Source organism: Mobula birostris, chromosome 7 (assembly GCF_030028105.1).
Source record: "Mobula birostris isolate sMobBir1 chromosome 7, sMobBir1.hap1, whole genome shotgun sequence".
NCBI lineage: Eukaryota > Metazoa > Chordata > Chondrichthyes > Myliobatiformes > Myliobatidae > Mobula > Mobula birostris.
Genome location: NC_092376.1, coordinates 143033105 through 143052064, shown reverse-complemented (window position 1 = coordinate 143052064; position 18960 = coordinate 143033105). Strand labels below are relative to the sequence as shown.

The window sequence follows — 18960 nt, the reverse complement described above, 5'->3', positions numbered from 1 at the left end:
TACCATTTGTGTAGAACCCACTTTCATAGAAGCATCTGTAATGACCACTCTTCCATAACATCCTTCCAAAAACTTGTATAATTTTTGCTGGCTGATGCTGAATGGCACAGATTTTTAGAAGTATTGTCCAAGAAATGTGACAAATGTTAAATTACAATGTCTATCTACTCTTGGAGATTACTTTCAAAATTCATTTCTGATTTCTCAGATCCGTTAGGCTTGTATAACCACATCTTCAGTTGTTAGAGCATATGAATTTGGAGCAGGAATAGGCCACTCCATCTCCTAAGCCAGCTATATCATCTAATACATTTATGGATGATGATATTGTAACCTCTAATCTTCTATTACTCACGGTAACCTTTTTCGTACTAAGTACCAATTTATCATAGCTTTAAAAATATTTCGAGAACTTCTGCTTCCGCCATCCCTAGTCCTACATTCTTTCATGAGGAAGCATCTCTCCACATCCACATTGTCACGAATCCTTAATAGGTTTTAATCAAGGCCTTTCTCACTCTTAAAAACTCCAGGGGATACAAGCATAGCTCACTTTAAGGACTCTTTATCCTGTTATTTCATGCTTGTATTATTTATTTCTACTTATTTATAGTTGCTTTTCAACAGTTTGTTGTCTTCTATGTGCTTGCTCTTACATTGCTACTGTTTACAGTTACTATTCCACAGAATATGCTGGCAAGAGAAAGAATCTCAGGGTTATATGTTGTGACATGTATGTACTATGATATAATTTTTACTTTGAACGTTGATCTCCCCACCAGTGAATTCTATTCCCCTTGCGATAAACAATAACATTCTGTAAGCTTTCATAATTCTTTGCAGTTCCCATCTACTATGTTTTTGCAAATCATGTACTAAACCACCCAGAGTCCTCAGGTCTCACAGCACTATTATCTTTCACCACAAAGATAATTTGCTTTTGTTTTATTTTTCTTGTCAATGGCAATTTCACATTTTCCAATATTAAACTCAATTTTTCAGTTCCTTGGCCATTCACTGAAAGAGGGTGCAAAAGTTGATAGGTAGGTTAAGTCCTCTTCACAGATTACTTCCCTTCTCTTCATGTCTTTAGTGAACTTAGCAAATGATCAACATTTAATTATACAGCAAAAATCTCCATGGCATGGCATTCTTTACATGTTGCCCATTCGTAGCAATTCATATCAATTCTGTTTCCTATTAGCCAATCTATCTTCTCTCAATATTAATATAAGGGATGGCAAAGTGCTTTGCAACTATACAGGTTGCTAATGAGACTGTGCTTGGAGTACTGTATACAATTCTGGTCTCCATATTTAAAGATGAATAATTTGCATTGAAGGTAATGCAAGGAAGGTTCATACCCTTGATTCCAAGAATGAAAGGGTTGACTTAAAAAGAGATATTGAGCAGCTTGGTTCTTCACACACTGGAAGTGAGGAGAGTGAAAGGTGATCTTATTGAAACATATAATTCTGAGGAGACTGATAGGATGGACGCTGATAGGCTTTTTCACTTAATGGGGTTATGTTGAACTAGGGGGCATAGTTTCAGAATAAGGGTCGCCAATTTCAGATGGAAGTGAGGAGGAATTTCTGTCCCCAGAGGGTTATTGGGGCAGAAATTCCACCTTGCAAACATCTGGGGATAGAAGGAAACATGAAATATATTCTAGGTGGAGAATGGGGCATTTGAACAACAAGGAAGTTGCGAGGTATGTGGAGAGAGTAGAAGAGTAATGGTGAGGCTAAGATAAGATTAGTAATTGTTTTGTTGAATTGCTGAGCAAGTTTGAGGGGCTGATTGGCATACAATTGCTTCTGTTCCTTATGTTACCTACTCCTATGTCAACCTCGATTCAGTTTTCTCATTCAACTTATTCTACATCATCGCTGAGTTACAAAAAAGAAACACTATAGTTATTGGATAGATTAAATAACTGGGAGATAATGTAACATCTATTTTTTTTATTTTTCATTCTATCTAATAGCATTTATACCAGGAAGAGCTCTGTCCTGATTAGAAGAGAATCAAAAAGTTGCTGTATGCTATACTATTTAATAACGTCATGACTTCCCATGAAAGGAAACATTCTGTCATCATTTGGCCCGTCAAGCACCTGAAGAACATTGCATATTTTATTAGGATCACCTCTCTTTCTTCTGAACATCAAAGAACACAAACCCAATGTGTCAATCATTCCTTATGAGATAATTATTCCATACTTGCAATTATCTTAGTGAATTTTCTTCTATAATGACATATCATTCCTCAGATAGGGAGACCAAAACTGCATATTGTATTCTAGATAACACCTCACTAGTGCCTTGTAAAACTGTAATAAGATCTTCCTATTTTCAGATTTCTTGAAATAAAGGACTCTGTGATTATGTGCTGCACCTCTGTGCCAATATTATGTTTAATGCGTGAAGATCCCTATATACCTACAGTATGCAGGGCAGCTACTGGCAGTCTTTCTCTGTTAGGATGATATATTTTGTCATTTGTTCCTTCTGTGTGAAGAAATTTACACTTTGTCCTTATCATCACTTCATTTGCCAACCTTTTGATCACTCAGCCTAGCGATACAAATCTGTAAAATATTTATTATCCTGATCACAGCTTGCCTCTCCCTACACCTAATTTTGGCTACAGTGCTGTATCTTTCAGCTTCCTTCCTCCAAATCTTTAATATAGTTTGTAAACGGCTGCAGTCCCAGTACAGATCCCTGTGGCATCCCGAGTTTGCTCATCTGAAAACCCTTATCATGTTTCATACTTATTGCTAGTTAGCCAGTCCTCTCTTCATGCTAAATATTACCTCCTAAACACGAGCTCTTCCCTTGTGAGATTACCTTTTGTGTGGCACCTTTATAAAACAACTGACAATCCAGATGAACTACAGTACCTCAGTTTGCATTTAGTTATGCATCCACAAAGAACTCAAATTAGTCAGAAATAATTTCACTTAATGAAGTAATTCTGACTTTGCTTAATTAGTTTTGATTTTCCAAATGTGCTTTAGTTTTCTTCATAACTGATTCAATATTTTGTGACAATAGACATTAAACTAATTGATGTATAGTTATCTCTTTTTTAATAATGTTATCACATTTGAAGTTTTCCAATCCTTATACTTCTCCATAATTTAAGAATTTTGGAAAGATTATGAATAATGTATCCACCATCTCCTTCACCACTCTGTCTCAGATCTTAAAATGCAAACCAATTAGGTCCAGGGGACTTATCAGTCTTAAACCCCATTGGTTTGCCTTGTATTAACCCTCAAGTGACGGTGCTCATAGTTAAGTCTTCCATTGCTTTTTATTTGTATTAATGGTATGTTTGTAGTGTATGTTTCGATTGAGACAGAAGATAGATACTTTACAGTAATTTTCCACTGTTCTGTTTCAATGTGATGTTATCTCCTGAGCTACGTTCTCTAAGGGCCCTAAGTTCACTTGGACTTCTCTTTCTTATGCACATAAAGAAGTTCATTGTGAGGGTTTGTATTTCTTGCTACGCTGCCTTCTTGGTTTATTTTTGCCTTCTTGAATTTTTTAATCTTACTTTGCTCAATTCTGAATTTATACTAATCTTTTTCACCATGTGTTTTCACCATAATGCCCTCCTGATTTACTTGGTTACTCTGCTTGGTTCATTCTCTTCCCTTTATCTCTTCACACCCCCTCCCAAAAGAACAATTACAGGAATTGCTAGATTCGAATAAGACGTATTAGGGGGACATGGTGATGTAGAGCAGATGTTTCAACAGCTCCAGGACTGACTTCTGCTGCCTAGATTCTTGATTAATAAATATAGAGCTCTTCAACTTTTCTTTTTACTATTTTTCCTGGCATTAACCCCATCGGTTGGGTCTAATGTACTTTGTTTGCTTGTTGCCGCTTTTCCCTTCCTTTTGCTTTCTATTTTTCTGTCTTTCATTTCTATCCTTGTTTCCTTTTCCTCTGTACCCCATCCACTGCTGTACTAATTTAAACCCTCCCCTGAAGGGATTGCAAGCACCCTCATGAGGGTGTCTGTTTCTCCATTCTCTTACAAAAGAGGAGCTTCAATGTTTCTCCCAGTCTTCCAATCTCCTATTGACCATAGTAATGGGCTAATTGGCTACAGAGTTTCTTGATTCCTCCCTTCACCTTCACCTGCCAAATCCGGACTTAGGACTGACTCCTGCTGGCTCTTGGATGCTAGATTTTAAATCAAAAAATATGCAATGAGGGGGACCAATATCCTAGCGGGAAGGTTGGCTAATGCTACACATTGGGGTTTAAACTAGAGTTGCAGAAGGGATGGGAACCAGAGTGCCAGAACAGTTAGTGGAGAGGTTGTGGAAGTAGATGTTGGTAAGTCCTCAGACAAAGTTAGGAATCAAAAGGTTGAGCATGGTGCGACTAGTGTCCTGAGCTGTATATATTTCAATGCAAGAAGTATTGTATGATACTGCTGAAGATGAGGTAGCTGGTTTACAAACAGAGGCAATGTGTAGTGAGCAGAGGTTGAAGAAAGGAAACTACAGGCCAGTTAGTCTGATCTCAGTGGTTGGGAAGATGTTGGTTTTTAAGGAGGAAGTCTCAGGGTACTTGGATATTCAGAAGGCCTTTGACAAGGTGCCACACATGAGGCTGCTTAACAAGCTACGAGCCCATGGTATTACCAGAGAGATTCTAGCATGGATAAACCAGTAGCTGATTGGCAGGAGACAAAGAGTCAGAATAAAAGGAAGCTTTTCTGGTTTGCTGCCGGTGACTCATGGTGTTACATAGGGGTCTGTGTTGGGACTAATTCTTTTTATGTCATACGTCAGTGATTGGAATGATGGAATTGATGGCTTTGTTTCAAAGTTTGCGGATGATATGAAGATAGGTGGAGGGGCAGGTGTTTTAGGAAGTAGAGAGACTACAGAAGGACAGACAGATTAGGAGAATTGGCAGAGAAATGATGATGGAATACAGTGTTGGGAAGTGTATGGTCATGCACTTTGGTAGAAATGACTATTTTCCAAATAGAGAGAAAATACAAAAAACTGAGGTGCAACAGGACTTGGGGGTCCTTGTGCAGGATTCTCTAAAGGTTAATTTGCAGGCTGAGTCTGTAGTGAGGAAGGCAAATGCAATTTTAGCATTCATTTCAAGAGGACTAGTATATAAAAACAAGGATGTAATGTTGATACTTTATAAATCACTGGTGAGGTCCTTTGTCTTAGAAAGGATGTGCTAAAACTAGAGAAGGTTCTAAGGAGGTTCACGAAAATAATTCCGGGATTGAATGGCTTGTCATATGAAGAGCATTTGATGGCTCTGGCCTGTATTCATTAGAATTCAGAAGAATGAGGAATGACCTCATTGAAACCTATCGAATGGTTTAAGGCCTTGAGAAAGTGGATATGGAGAGGATGTTTCCTATGATGGTAGAGTCTAAGATCAGAGGACAATAGAGGGGCATCTTTCTAGAATGGAGATGACGAGGAATTTCTTTAACCAGAGAGTGGTGAATTTGTGGAATTCTTTGTCACGGGCAGCTGTGGAGGCCAAGTCTTTATGTATGTTTAAGGCAGAGGTTGATAGATTCCTGACTGGTCGGGGCATGAAGGGATACAGGGAGAAGGCAGGAAAGTGGATCAGCCATGATGAAATGGTAGAGCAGACTCGATGGGCCAAATGGCCTAATTCGGCTCCCATACCTGATGGAATTGTCCTGGTGGCAAGGGCAGCATGGTAGCGTAGCAGTGCCTGTGACCTGGGTTCAATCCCACAGCTGTCTGTAAAGAGTTTGTATGTTCTTCCTGTGATCGTGTGGGGGTGCTCTGGTTTCCTCCTACATTCCAAAGCGATACAGGTTAGCAGGTTAATTGGTCACGTGGATGCATTTGGGAGGCATGGGCTCACTGGGCCAGAAGGACCTGTTATTGTGCTGTAACTCTAAATTAAAACTCCAAACTGAAATTTATGGAAAATGGTTAATGGTTCATCCCACTGCAATACCCTCTCAGTCTCCATACAGAATATCAGTTCCTCTCATTCCTGAAAGGATCAGCTTTATTTACAATGGGCTCAATTAAAGCCAGCACTGTGCAATTCCAGAGGGAAATTTCTTTCTGATTTGCAGTACTTGAAAACAAAATGTAGAAACATTTTTGAAAATGGAATAATTGCGGTTGGCTAAGTGGAACATCTCATCAAACCACATGAAACTTTGTTGTAAATGTTTTGAAGAAGGAATAAATTGCTAAGTTTGGCAGTGCTGAGAATTCAGTGAGCCCTGAGGAACGGATGGATTTGGGATGATTTGCACAACATTGGCAGGCAGTGTAGCAGGTAATTGGGAAAGCGAGTGGGATGTAAGAACAATTGAGTACACAAAGCAACTTCAATTACTTCAGCATTGGACAGGCTACTGTCTGGAGTTTCTCACTATCTCATAAGGAGTACAATATGTTGTTGGAAGCAGTGTAGTGGATACTTGTTACAATAATACTTGGAATGAGTAGATTCTCATGAAGTAAGTTTGGATAGGGTAAACTTGGATAGGGTAGAGCTAAGGTACCGGTGACCCCTGTTTCCATCCATGGGGTCAGTGTGGACATGGTGGAGGATTACAAATACCTGGGGATACGAATTGGCAATAAACTGGACTGGTCAAAGAACACTGAGGCTGTCTACAAGAAGGGTCAGAGCCGTCTCTATTTCCTGAGGAGACTGAGGTCCTTTAACATCTGCCAGATGATGCTGAGGATGTTCTACGAGTCTGTGGTGGCCAGTGCGATCATGTTTGCTGTTGTGTGCTGGGGCAGCAGGCTGAGGGTGGCAGACACCAACAGAATCAACAAACTCATTCGTAAGGCCAGTGATGTTGTGGAGATGGAACTGGACTCTCTGACGGTGGTGTCTGAAGAGAGGATGCTGTCTAAGTTGCATGCTATCTTGGACAATGTCTCCCATCCACTACATAATGTATTGGTTGGGCACTGCAGTACATTCAGCCAGAGGCTCATTCCACCGAGATGCAACGCAGAGTGTCATAAGAAGTCATTCCTGCCTGTGGCCATCAAACTTTACAACTCCTCCCTTGGAAGGTCAGACACCCTGAGCCATTAGGCTGGTCCTGGACTTATTTCCTGGCATAATGTACATATTACTATTTAACTATTTATGGTTCTATTACTATTTATTATTTATGGTGCAACTGTAACAAAAACCAATTTCCGCCGGGACCAATGAAGTATGACTATGACTATGATATATCAGCTGGAGTTTACAAGTGTGGGTGGGGTCTTAAGACAACCCTAAGATCCTGAGGGCTCTCAGTGCGATGGTTGTAGAAAGGATGTTTCCTCTTTTGAATGAACCTCCTTAACATTGATAATTCTGTCTTGTCTAAGAAAGTATATTTCAAAGACTAATAAGAATCTTGAAAGCAGAGTCTTTGAATACTGTTGAAGCACAGATGTAAGATAAGTGCCTCAGTATTACAGCTTGGGGCGTCAGAGTTTGTTGCCCAGTTCCAGCACTGTCTGTAAAGAGTTTGTACACTCTCCCCGTGACTGTGTGGGTTTCCTCCGGGAACTCCTGTTTCCTCCCACAGTCCAGAGACATACTGGCTAGTAGGTTAATTGGTCATTGTAAATTGTCCTGTGATTGGGCTAGCGTTAAGAAGGTGGGCTGCAGGACAGCACTGCTTATTGGACCAAAAGGGCCTGTTCAGTTCTGTATGTCCATAACTAAATAGCTATTAAAGTAGGGGCGAAGGATTAGTGTAGGTAGATGGGAATGTAGAAATGAGCTTGCAATCATGTCAGTCAAGACCACCTTAAATACTGGCACAGGCTCCAGGCCAATTGTCGGCTCCCACTCCTAATCCATATACCTGTGTGCAAAGTGGACAGGATGCAACAAAATGTTTCCAATTGTTTCACGATTATAATGACACTTCATTTATTAGAAGAATTTAAAACGTTCACAACTATGGGTACAAAAATTAGAAATTGATAACCATTCAGCCAGACTGTTAGAACACAGTATAAATTACATATAAATTCTATGCACAGATAAATTAGCCGGTATATTATGAACAATATTTCCATTAATAATCTCATACAGCAGTATAAAAACAAACAAATTTCATTTACCACCGCTGCAACTTTATTTATTTTCACCAAATAAAGAATACAGCTACTAAACTGTGGAAGGAAGCATGCTCTTTAGACTAATTACAGGGAGTATTTTACAACAGATTTTCAAGTGTGGAATGTAGTAATGAAACATTAGGACGTCAAGTATGACCAAGCACAAAATAGAAAATTGTGCACATTAAGTTTCAATAACACATATGTGTCTAATAGTAGACAGCAGTTTGGCCACATTTACCGCTACTTTGAGGCTAATAGATATGAGTTGCATTGATTTGGGTGATCTTGGTAATTCTAGTTTAATAAAATAATGAACAAACAATTTATTAAAAAAAACTTTGTAAAACAATTAGATGCAAGACAAAGAAGATCAGAATATGTATGCACTTTTCAGTAATCAGTGTGACAACATTATAATTCCATTTACATTAACATAGTAATAAAAATATCCATTTAAGTTACTTTGATCAAATGCCATTTTTATACATATACACTACAAAGTGTATTATGAATGGCTTCAATTCCTAGACATTTAAGTAACACTGTGGTATAATCATACACAGCAGACTTTTTTGTAATATTTTTTATGAACAGGTTTGTTCAGATGATAGCTAACAGTACTTACCAGTATTTCATTGTTTTGTAAATTATAAAGGTTACTGGATGTGAAAAATATATTTTTTAAAAAATACCACTACATGGCATGCTTCTGTCCCACTTAAATCTCAATGGTAGACAGTTTATGGAAATTTTACAGACATTGTGTATTTGTAGTCAGTTATGCCTCCATGACCTATTATAATCAGTTTTTAATGTGTTGTATTAAACAGTGATTGTAATGTGGATTGATATATTGATAGATGATATTTTACAATCTATAGTTTTCTCACAAGTGAATTAAGATAGAACTTGATCAGATTTATATATTCATTGTGCATGTTTTTCTTGTTTTAACAGTGTTAGTGATGAATTATTTCATCTTGTCCTGCTAAACAGCAAGGTTAAAAATGACACAGCAAATTCAAACTTTTTAATGAGACATTTAACTTCATGCATATGAGCAGGTCATGTACGCACTGAGTAAAACATTACAACACAGTAGAGTTAACAAGTAATGTACACAACTGAATATCAGTCTAGTCGAATCTCCCTCCCTGCATATGGAAGTGTTCCATTCCAGTTAAGATAAAGATCACAGTGAACCCACTGTTTGTTGAACATAGCTCATATATTCAAACCCAATTCAAGTAGAGTTTAAACATGAGAAATCCAGTGCCCAGATTATAAAAGGAATATCTACTAACATACTAGAGTTGATTGACACAAAAAAGATTTGTGTGCAGGCTGTTGTTTTGATTAAATCAATGGCAGACTTATAACTGAAGTATTTCTGTTTTCAGTTTCTTCTGTAATTCAATATTATCCCGCTTTCCTTTAACAGCATCTGCACAACTTAAATACTGCTTTTGCTCAAAGAGGAGTTTGCAATGTGGGAATTATTTCCTTTGCATCAATATAATTTCAATTGATGAATCCTGCTCATCAAAGTTCATAAGAAAACCCACGACTTTGCTGGTTCTATGAAGTCAATAGTGCAAGCTATACTACTGGAAGAAAAGAATCTTCCTGCTCTCAGATCATCATGTCTTTCCCAACAGAGTTGATCTGAAACAGAAAAATTAGAAAATCTATAATATGAAAATCCAAACAAATATGTTGAATTAATTCAGATTGCTCGAGTTACCTATAAGCATTGGAAGTATATTACTATGAAATGGAATATTCAAAAACTTAATTCCTTTGCTAATTCAGTTGGTTAGAACCATAATTATACAGTACTTAAAAGACATGTCCTTTACATCTGTGGTAAAAACAAACTTTTTTCTGTTTTGTTGGAGTTCAACCCACTGAGTCCTTGCTCTCCACAATAAAACTTAGATAAACAAGAACCTTTCGGAGTTTGCTGCTGCACTGGCAGATTTTCTGGACTAACAGATAAACAACAGGTTTTAATCATTTAAAAAAAAAATGGCACACTGGTATAATGCATTTTCCAGTGAACCTGTAAGCTTAAAGCTGTGGAAACAGACTCATCAGGATCCTAAAAATACAGCAAATGACACACAATTGTGCCAGATGCCGAATCCTCTCAGTTTTTACTGTGATTCTGGAGCTATCAAACTCCTCACATTGAACTGGTCTCTTACTTTGATAGTTATATTCTACAGTTATACCCTGTGAAGGTTGGGCACCACCTGATGACATCTGTTCCTGGCCAAAGGTCACGGTTACCTTGTCAGGTAACTGAAGAGAGCACTTTTATGTATTTTATTCACTTTTATTCAAAAACAGTTCACCTGATGAAAAAGAATGTGTCAAAGATCTAACCAGCAATCTGCGGGAACCGCTGTGCAAGTTCAGGAGGGTTGGGCAGCTGCGAAAGTGAAGAAGGGAGAAAGAGAGAAGGAGAGTGCAGTTTGTTAAACACCAATCAGGTTCATCAGGGCTCTTCTCAACCAGCAAACATCTAGCACCCTAACCAGCTCAAAGCAAGAGGCGGCAGAACTTCTGTGAGAATCACACAGCAATCCCCATAGGAATCAGGACTAGAATTCAATCCAAAAAACTCCCAACCAAGAATCCCAGCAACTGAGCTGAATGTGGCAGAGCCCACATGGCAGGAGGTCCAGGATATCATCAAGAGAGCAAAATCATCTACTGCCCCAGGACCAAGTGGTATACCCTACAAGATATATAAGAAATGCCCAAAACTCCTCTGGAGGACGTGGAAGATAATGAGGAAGATTTGGACCAGAGGACCATCCGTGAAACTGTTCCTAAGGAAGAAGATTGCTCTACAATCACCCAGTTTAGGACAATCTCCCTCCTTAGTGTGGAGTGCAAGATATTCTTCTCAGTGCTTGTGAGCAGGCTGACCTCTTACTTAATGGAGAACCACTATATCAACACATCCATCCAGAAAAATGGCATCCCAGGTTTTTCTGGGTGCCTTGAACACACCTCAATAATCAGCCAATTGATCTGTAAGGCCAGGCAGAAGAAAGGTGACCTAACAGTCATCTGGTTAGACCTAGCCAACACCTACAGATCAATTCCACATGTCCTTAACCAGCCTGGCCTGGACCATGATCACCAGCTACCTAGGAGGATTCAAGCTATGCTACACTTCAGCCCACTTTTCAACCCAGGTGGCATGACCCCCCCAAAAAAAAGATTCCAACTGGCTGTACCATCTCCCCCATCTTATTTGTCATGGGTATGAACCTCCTCATATCAGCAGCAGCAGACAAAATCCAAGGTCCAGCATTGGAGCCCAGCATCTGACAACCTGCAGTACGGGGGTTCATGGATGATGTCACAGTAACCACTGTAACCCATGTCCAAGCAAGATGGGCACTGGAAACCCTGGACAACATAGCTACCTGGGCTAGGATGACCTTCAAGGTCAGGAAGTCCAGATGCATGGTGATCAAAAAGGGCAAGGTTACTAGCAAGTTCAGTCTTCAACTACAGGGCGAAGTCATTCCATCCACAGAGGACAACCCAGTAAAGTGTCTTGGAAAGTGGTTTAATGCAGCAATGACGGACAGCACCAACCTCACCAACGCTGTAAAGCAGACTGAAGAGTGGCTGAAGGTTGACAAACCCAGACTCCTTGGTAAATGTAAGACATGGCTGTACCAACATGGTCTTCTACCAAGGCTGCTCTGGCTTTTCACGTTTTACAAGTTCCCCATGACCATGGTAGAAATCACAGAATAGAAAGTCAACAGGCACCTGTGGAGGAGGCTGATGATTCCTCCCCAAGTTTTCCTTCAGTGGGGCTCCACAAAAGATCAGGTCAGCTACAGCTCCCGTTGTCATCGGTAGTGGAGGTGTTTAAAATGGGAGAGTGTAGAGCTGTGTTTACACTGAGGGGCTCCAAAGACAAGCTAATAAATCAAATAGGAGTCACACCAAGATCGGGGCAGAAGTATCCAGGCAGAGCTACAGAACTGCGAGGATGAAAGGGGGTTATCGAAGGCAGTGGAGTTTGGGGGAGGCGGTGGTCACAGGGCTCTTGGACAAAATGGGATTTTCCCCAAGTGCAAGATCACTTGGGTGGAGCTTTGGAGACAGGAGCCCTACCACATTTCTTTCCTTCTACAGTCCTTGTATGACACTCTCCCAACACCATCACAGCTGCCTACATGGAGGTTGACAGAGGACCTTAACTGCAAGCTTTATGGTCAGTGGGGTTCACTGGCACACATACTGTCAGGATACAAAACAGCTTAATCACAAGGATGGCATAGGTGGCGCCATGACAAGGTCCTGCTGTCCTTTACTGGCACACTGGAGCAGGAGAGGTGCAAAAAGAGACCAGCTGGCAGAGAGGCCAATAGGGCAGTCATTTTCATCAAGGAGAGCACCACACTAGTCATATCAAAGAGGACTCAATCCAATCTGCTGCAAACTGCCAAATCTTGGGAGGTGAGGGTCGATGTGGGGAGGAAGCACCAGTTCCCGGTGGTGGTGCAAACTACACTTTGACCTGACAGCGTTCTGTGGTTCATTGAAGACAAAAAAATCATCCTGCTGGAGCTCACAGTACCATGGGAGGAAGGATGAGAGGAGGCTCACCAGATGAAGACCCTGAGGTACCAATCCTCAGTCTAGAAGTGCAGGGACAAAGGATGGCAAACGTGGCCATTCCTCATGGAGATCAGCTGTGGACGGTTCCCAGCAAGGAGGTTGCTGTCTGCAATGGGCCTTAATGAAAAGAACAAGAACCAAGCAGCTCGCAGGATGGGGGAGGAAGCAGAAAGAGCTTCTGGCTGGATATTGGGCAGGTGAGACGAGTTGAGCTGCAAGCCAGGAGCAGATGGGCAGTGATTGGCCACCACTGCTGGCCCACCAACTGGAGAGTGTAGTGGTTAAGGGTCGAAATACTCTATGAAGGTTGGGCACCACCTTACAACATCTACCGCTGGCCAAAGGCCATGGTTACCTCATCAGGTAACTGAAGAGGACACCCCGGTGTATGATGCAAGTACCTTTGGTCAAAAGTTGCTGCAGTTTGAATTATCCAGTGTATGTGAAATAATTAGTAAAACTGCAAAGTGCCACTAAACAGAGTCACTAATAAATAGGGAAAAACTGTCAAAGAATGATAAAAAATGGAGAGCGTATTCCCACCGGGATCAACTCAGCAACTAGCAAAGCTACAGCCAGATAAACACAGGAAGAATTTAATGTACATTATTGTTAAGGAGCATAAACATCAGAGTGGCCATGTTGGTCCAAAAGACCCATTTCTCTGCTGCAATTACTGTATAATTTCTGATTGATACAATTTGCAAGGCAAATGCAAAATTATTTTTTTTGCCAGCTGTTGGAACTAATGTTATATGATTTAAAAAATATATTACGTTTCATAGATTTGACAGCTTTTGAGCTAGGAAGAAAATAGAATGAGATTTTTACCTTAAAGCTTTCCACCTTTCCTTTTCAACCTGATTTTCAGGACTTTCACTTTCGTATGATGCCAAATACAAGCCTTTAGAGTAGGAATGGAATGAAAGCTCTGTTATTTAGTTTCTTTAGAGCTACGCAAAAGAGCTTAATTTAATTTTTCTGTCATGTAAAATCTAATTTAAAATGAAATAAAGTCCTAGTTAGTATTACACCTATCATGTTGAGTCTTGAAGTAAGTAAATGGACTGAGCCGATTTCAGACTGGTAAAGAACAATATTTGAAATCAAGTTAACTTCAGATTTCAATAGCACTGAAACTGTGTGGAAGTGGTTTTGTTGTGTTTTCTTTTGAAGGCTAAAATTCCATGGTACGAAACACCTTATTCAGCCAATTATAAAGGCCCCAATAAAAATGAGTTAATATTGTGATATTAACCTACTAACTCTATTTCCTTCACAAAAAGTCACATTTTTAACATCTAAAGTTTTTGTGAGGGGCCGAGTAATGGCAGTATGCGACATCTTCTTGCTACTCTGTCCTTGCACTGAAAGCAATCTGTTATTTTGGGAGCAGATAGTTAAGGACGTGAGGTAGGATTATTTGTCAATAAGCCACCACTCCAAGGGTATAAAATTCTTGCAGTTAGCCTTAGTAGATAAATGCATGAGGAACAATACATTACTTTCTCAGTCAGATTATTGTGAACAGCTTGCTGTTGACACCCCTGCCCCTGTACTACTAAAATTTGTTTCATCGTCTTCGAAGATCGACAAAAGGTACAGTGAAATATTACCAGATCTACTGAGGATCTAACTTTCAGTTGTTTTATTGAGAAGGACAGAGAAAGGAAATTATGATCTCTGCAGAGATCTTGAATAGAAAACTGAGCTTGGGCTGAGGAAGTCTTAGATTCACTTTCCTTGCTCGATCTACCAATTTATTATAGAAGTCTTCATGGGTTAGAACGCCTGACTTATGGACACATCTACATATGAACAAGCTCCTGTCATTTTATTAAATTCTGAAGTCCAGCAAACATACATTTGTTACTATCAATGCCAGGACTAGTTTTCCCTCATAGTCTCTCCACTATAATTGTTCTTTCTTATCAGTCTTCTGCCTTTCACGCCATCTGTTATGATATTGTGGAGGTATGGTTAGTATATTGAATGATTTTTGTGTATTTTCCAACCAATGGACAAAATTGACTTATAGTCATCTGCAAAAGTGGAATCTGGTCAATACCTGGAGATGACCTATATATTGACAAATTATTGGAGCCTAAATATCAGGCAGATGGAATTTAAACTTGGGCCTTACACAAGGAAGTACTCCACTAGATTTTAAGTTTGATAACATAGGATAACAATTATTTGTCCACAGAGTAATGAAACAACTTACCATCCTCGGAGAAGACGGGAGCAGTGTGAAGGTAATGGATGATATTTTGATCATCTTCAAAAGGACATGTCACCTGCTTCCACATCATAAATTCTCCTACTTGTTTGGCTAATTCTAAAAATTTCTACAGAATAAGCTTGTGATTATTCATCTGGTGAATATAACCTTTCTAAATTTATGTAATTTGAAAATAAACTTAAAATACTTTAAGCATAGGAAAAATAATTATTTAACAGTTACAAAGCATGCTAACTTTTTTTTGTTCTGAATGGATAAGGAGTAAAAGAGAGGCAAGATTGGATATTGGCCCTCTGGAAAATGGCACTGGAGAGGTAGTAATAGGGGTCAAAAAAGTGGCATCAGTCTTCACTGTGGAAGAAACTAGGAGAATGTCAGGGGGCAGAAGTGAGGGCAGTTGCTATTAATAAGGAGAAGGTGCTTGAGAAGCTGAAAGTTCTGAAAGTAGGTAAGTCATCTGGACCAGATGGACAACAGTCAAGGGTCTTGAAAGAGGTAGCTGAAAAGATTGTGGAGGCATTAGTAATGATCTTTCAAGAATCACTAGATTCTGGAATGATTCCAGAGGACTGGAAAATTGCAAATGTCACTCCTTTCATTAAGAAGGGAGGGAGGTAGAAGAAAGGAAATTATAGATCAGTTAGCCTAACTTCAGTAGTTGGGAAGATGTTGGATTCCATTACTAATGATGAGATTTCAGGGTACTTGGAGACACATGATAAAATAGGCCAAAGTCAGCATGGTTTCCTGAAGACATTCTCGAATTTCTGGCATACTGCTTGTGTCTTCCACAGTGAAGACTGATGCAAAATACTTATTAAGTTTGTCCGCCATTTTTTGTCTCCAATTACTACCGCTCCAGCTTCATTTTCCAGAGGTCCAATATCCACTCTTGCCTCCCCTTTACTCCATTGGAATTCTTTAAGGAAATAAACAGGCAGGATAGACAAAGGGGAGTCAGTGGATGTTGTTTACTTGGATTTTCAGAAGGCTTTTGACAAACAGCAGCACATGAGGCTGCTTAACAAGATAAGAGCCCAGAGTAGAACAGGAAATATACTAGCATTGATAGAAAATTGGCTGATTGGCAAGAAGGCAAAGGGTCAGATAGAAAGGGCCGGTGACAAGTGGTGTTCTGCGGGGTCTGGGACTGCAAACATTTCTTCTCATGTTATATGTCAACTATTTGTATGATGAAATTGATGGCTTGATGACCAAGTTTTCAGACTATAGAAAGGTAGAGGCAGGTAGTGTTGAGGAAGAAGAGAGTTTGTAGAAGGACGGACAGATTGGGAGAATGGACAAAGAAATGGCAGATGGAATATAGCGTCTGGAAGTGTATGGTTGTGCACTTTGATAGAAGGAATAAAGGCATAGACTGTTTTCGAAACAGGGAGAAAACTCAAAAATCAGAGGTGCAAAAAGACTTGCGAGTCCTCGTGCAGGATTCCCTAAGGATTAATTTGCAGGTTGAGTTGGTGGTAAGGAAGGCAACTGAATGTTAGCATTCATTTTGAGAGGATGAGAATATAAGCGCAAGGATGTGAAGCTGAGGCTTTATATGGCATTTGTCATGCTGTAATAAGAGTATTGTGAGCAGCCTTGGGGCCTTTACCTAAGGAAAGATGTGCCAACATTGGAGAGGGTCCAGGAGAGGTTCAAGAGAATGATTCCAGGAATGAAAGGGTTAACATATGAGGAGCATTTAATGGTTCTTGGTCTGAACTTGCTGGAGTTTAGAAGAATGAGGGGGGCATCTCATTGAAACATATCGAATATTGAAAGGCCTAGAGAGAGTGAAATCTGAAGTTTGTAATGCATTAAATAAGATGAAGAAAGGAAAGGCAGCAGGCCCTGATGAATTAGTAATAGAACAAATTATCGCCCTTGAAGATTAAGGAATTGAAAAACTTACTGATTTAATCAATGACATTTATGAGTGGAATAATACCAGAAGAGATGAAAAAAATCAGTATTTATCACTCTTCCTAAGAAAACTGGAGCGATAGAATGTGAATTACATAGGACCATAAGTTTAATGAGTCATATCACCAAGATACTTCTAAGAATTTTGATGACAAGAGTTGAAAGTAAGATGCAAGCTGAAATAGGCAAAGAAAAATGTGGTTTTGTGAAAGACAAAGGTACAAGAAACACAATATTGATGTTAAGGGTACTATCAGAACGAGCTATTCAAGTGCAAAAAGATTTGTTTGTTTTATCGACTACACAAAAGCATTTGATAAAGTGAAGCACAATAAGTTAATTGAAATAATACAGAAAGCTCTGGATCTAGATTCGAAAGACCTCCGCCTAATCAGAGATCTGTACTGGGAACAAACTGCTACTGTAACAATAGATGGAGAATTGAGTCAGTTTATGAAATCAAGAGAGGCGTTAGACAAGGGTGTGTTTTCTCCCCTGATTTATTTAATGTGTACAGTGAAACAATATTACAAAAAATAAGAGACATCTTGGGAATCAAAGTTGGCGGTGAAATTCAATAATTTCAGATATGCATATGACACTGTGTTAATTGCAAGTACGGAGGAAGAACTACAAAACTTAACTGATATAATTGTTGAAGAAAGTGCAAAAATGGGTCTATCTATCAATTGCAAAAAGACAGAATGTATGGGGATATCCAAAAAAAAAGGAGAATCCTATCTGCTGAGAATAAATGGGGAAGACATAAAACAAGTACAGTACTTTTGCTACTTAGGAAGCTGGGTGACATCAGATGGCAGGTGCGACTTGGATATCAAAAGAAGTATAGGGATGGCAAAAGACACCTTTACGAGAATGAAGAGTATACTGACCAATACTAAACTAGGCATGACAACCTGCCTCAGAGCACTGAAATGTTACGTTTATCCAGTTATGTTATATGGCTCAGAATGTTGGACAATATCTAGTAACACGAGGAAACGAATTGAAGCAGCAGAGATGTGGTTTTTGAGGAGGATGCAAAGAATATCATGGGCGAAATTATATCTAACGAGGATGTCATGAACAGAGCAAACACAAAAAGAGAAATAATGTATGAGATCATGAAAAGGCAATGTAACTTCATTGGACATGTGATTATGAAAGAGGAGTTAGAATGCACAGTAATTATGGGAAAGACTGAAGGGAAGAAGGCAAGAGGAAGTCAAAGGCAAATGATGATGGAGACAGCAGCCAGAGAACTGGAAATGAATACCAATGAATTGATCCACTTGACCCAAAACAGGAGTGTGTAGGCCATGGCAGTCAAAGCTCAAACTGGGCATGGCACCTGATGATGATGACAGAGAGTGAATGTGGAGTGGATGTTTCCTATAGTGGTTGAGTTTAGGACCAGATGGTGGTGAATCTGTGGAATTCATTGCCACGGATGACTGTGAAGGCCAAGTCATTGAGTATGTTTAAAGAAGAGGTTGATAGGTTTTTGGCCATTAAGGTGTCAAAGATTACAAGAAGATGCTAGGAAGATGAGTTGAGAAGTATAATAAATCAGCCATGATGGAATGGCAGAGTAGACTCGATGAGCTGAGTGGCCTAATTCTGCTTCTGAGTCTTATGGTAGTCTTTTGAAAAAGTTATCTAATTTTACACAGTGGCTGAATCAAAGTTTAACAGTTTTAAACAGTATACTTAAGATACGGTGAAATCTACACAAGTATACTGTCAAGATGAAGTTAGTTATTTCTTTCAACCCAATTTCTTTGTCATTTCTTTTCCCAAATGCAAATTCAACCCAAGACTTTACCGAGAACCCTCTGACAGGTTTCTATACACATTGCTTGACGTTTGAATGGTGTAAGTGCATGGGGAGAACCTTTCCGTCAAGTAACTTTCTGATATTCTACAAGCTCTCATTCTCGTCCTGATCACTGTTTTCAATGGATTCTTTACTTTGTGAAGTTCTGTTCAT

At 39.5% G+C, this 18960-nt stretch overlaps 1 protein-coding gene across 2 annotated transcripts in view; it reads right to left on the bottom strand.

Moving 5' to 3' along the window:
• Window positions 1-7978: 7978 nt before the first annotated feature.
• The window catches only part of LOC140200841 (ras-GEF domain-containing family member 1C-like), a 55699-nt gene continuing 44717 nt past the window's right edge, over window positions 7979-18960 (bottom strand). Inside the window, exons 13-15 of one of the 2 annotated variants that reach the window (XM_072264472.1) lie at window positions 15027-15150; window positions 13634-13706; window positions 7979-9811 (exon numbers count right to left, since the gene is read on the bottom strand). In XM_072264472.1, coding sequence (XP_072120573.1) covers window positions 9787-9811; window positions 13634-13706; window positions 15027-15150 — 222 coding nt within the window. In that variant the 3' untranslated portion in view covers window positions 7979-9786. The remainder of the gene's footprint in view (window positions 9812-13633; window positions 13707-15026; window positions 15151-18960) is intronic. The other variant, XM_072264473.1, reaches the window with a different exon arrangement.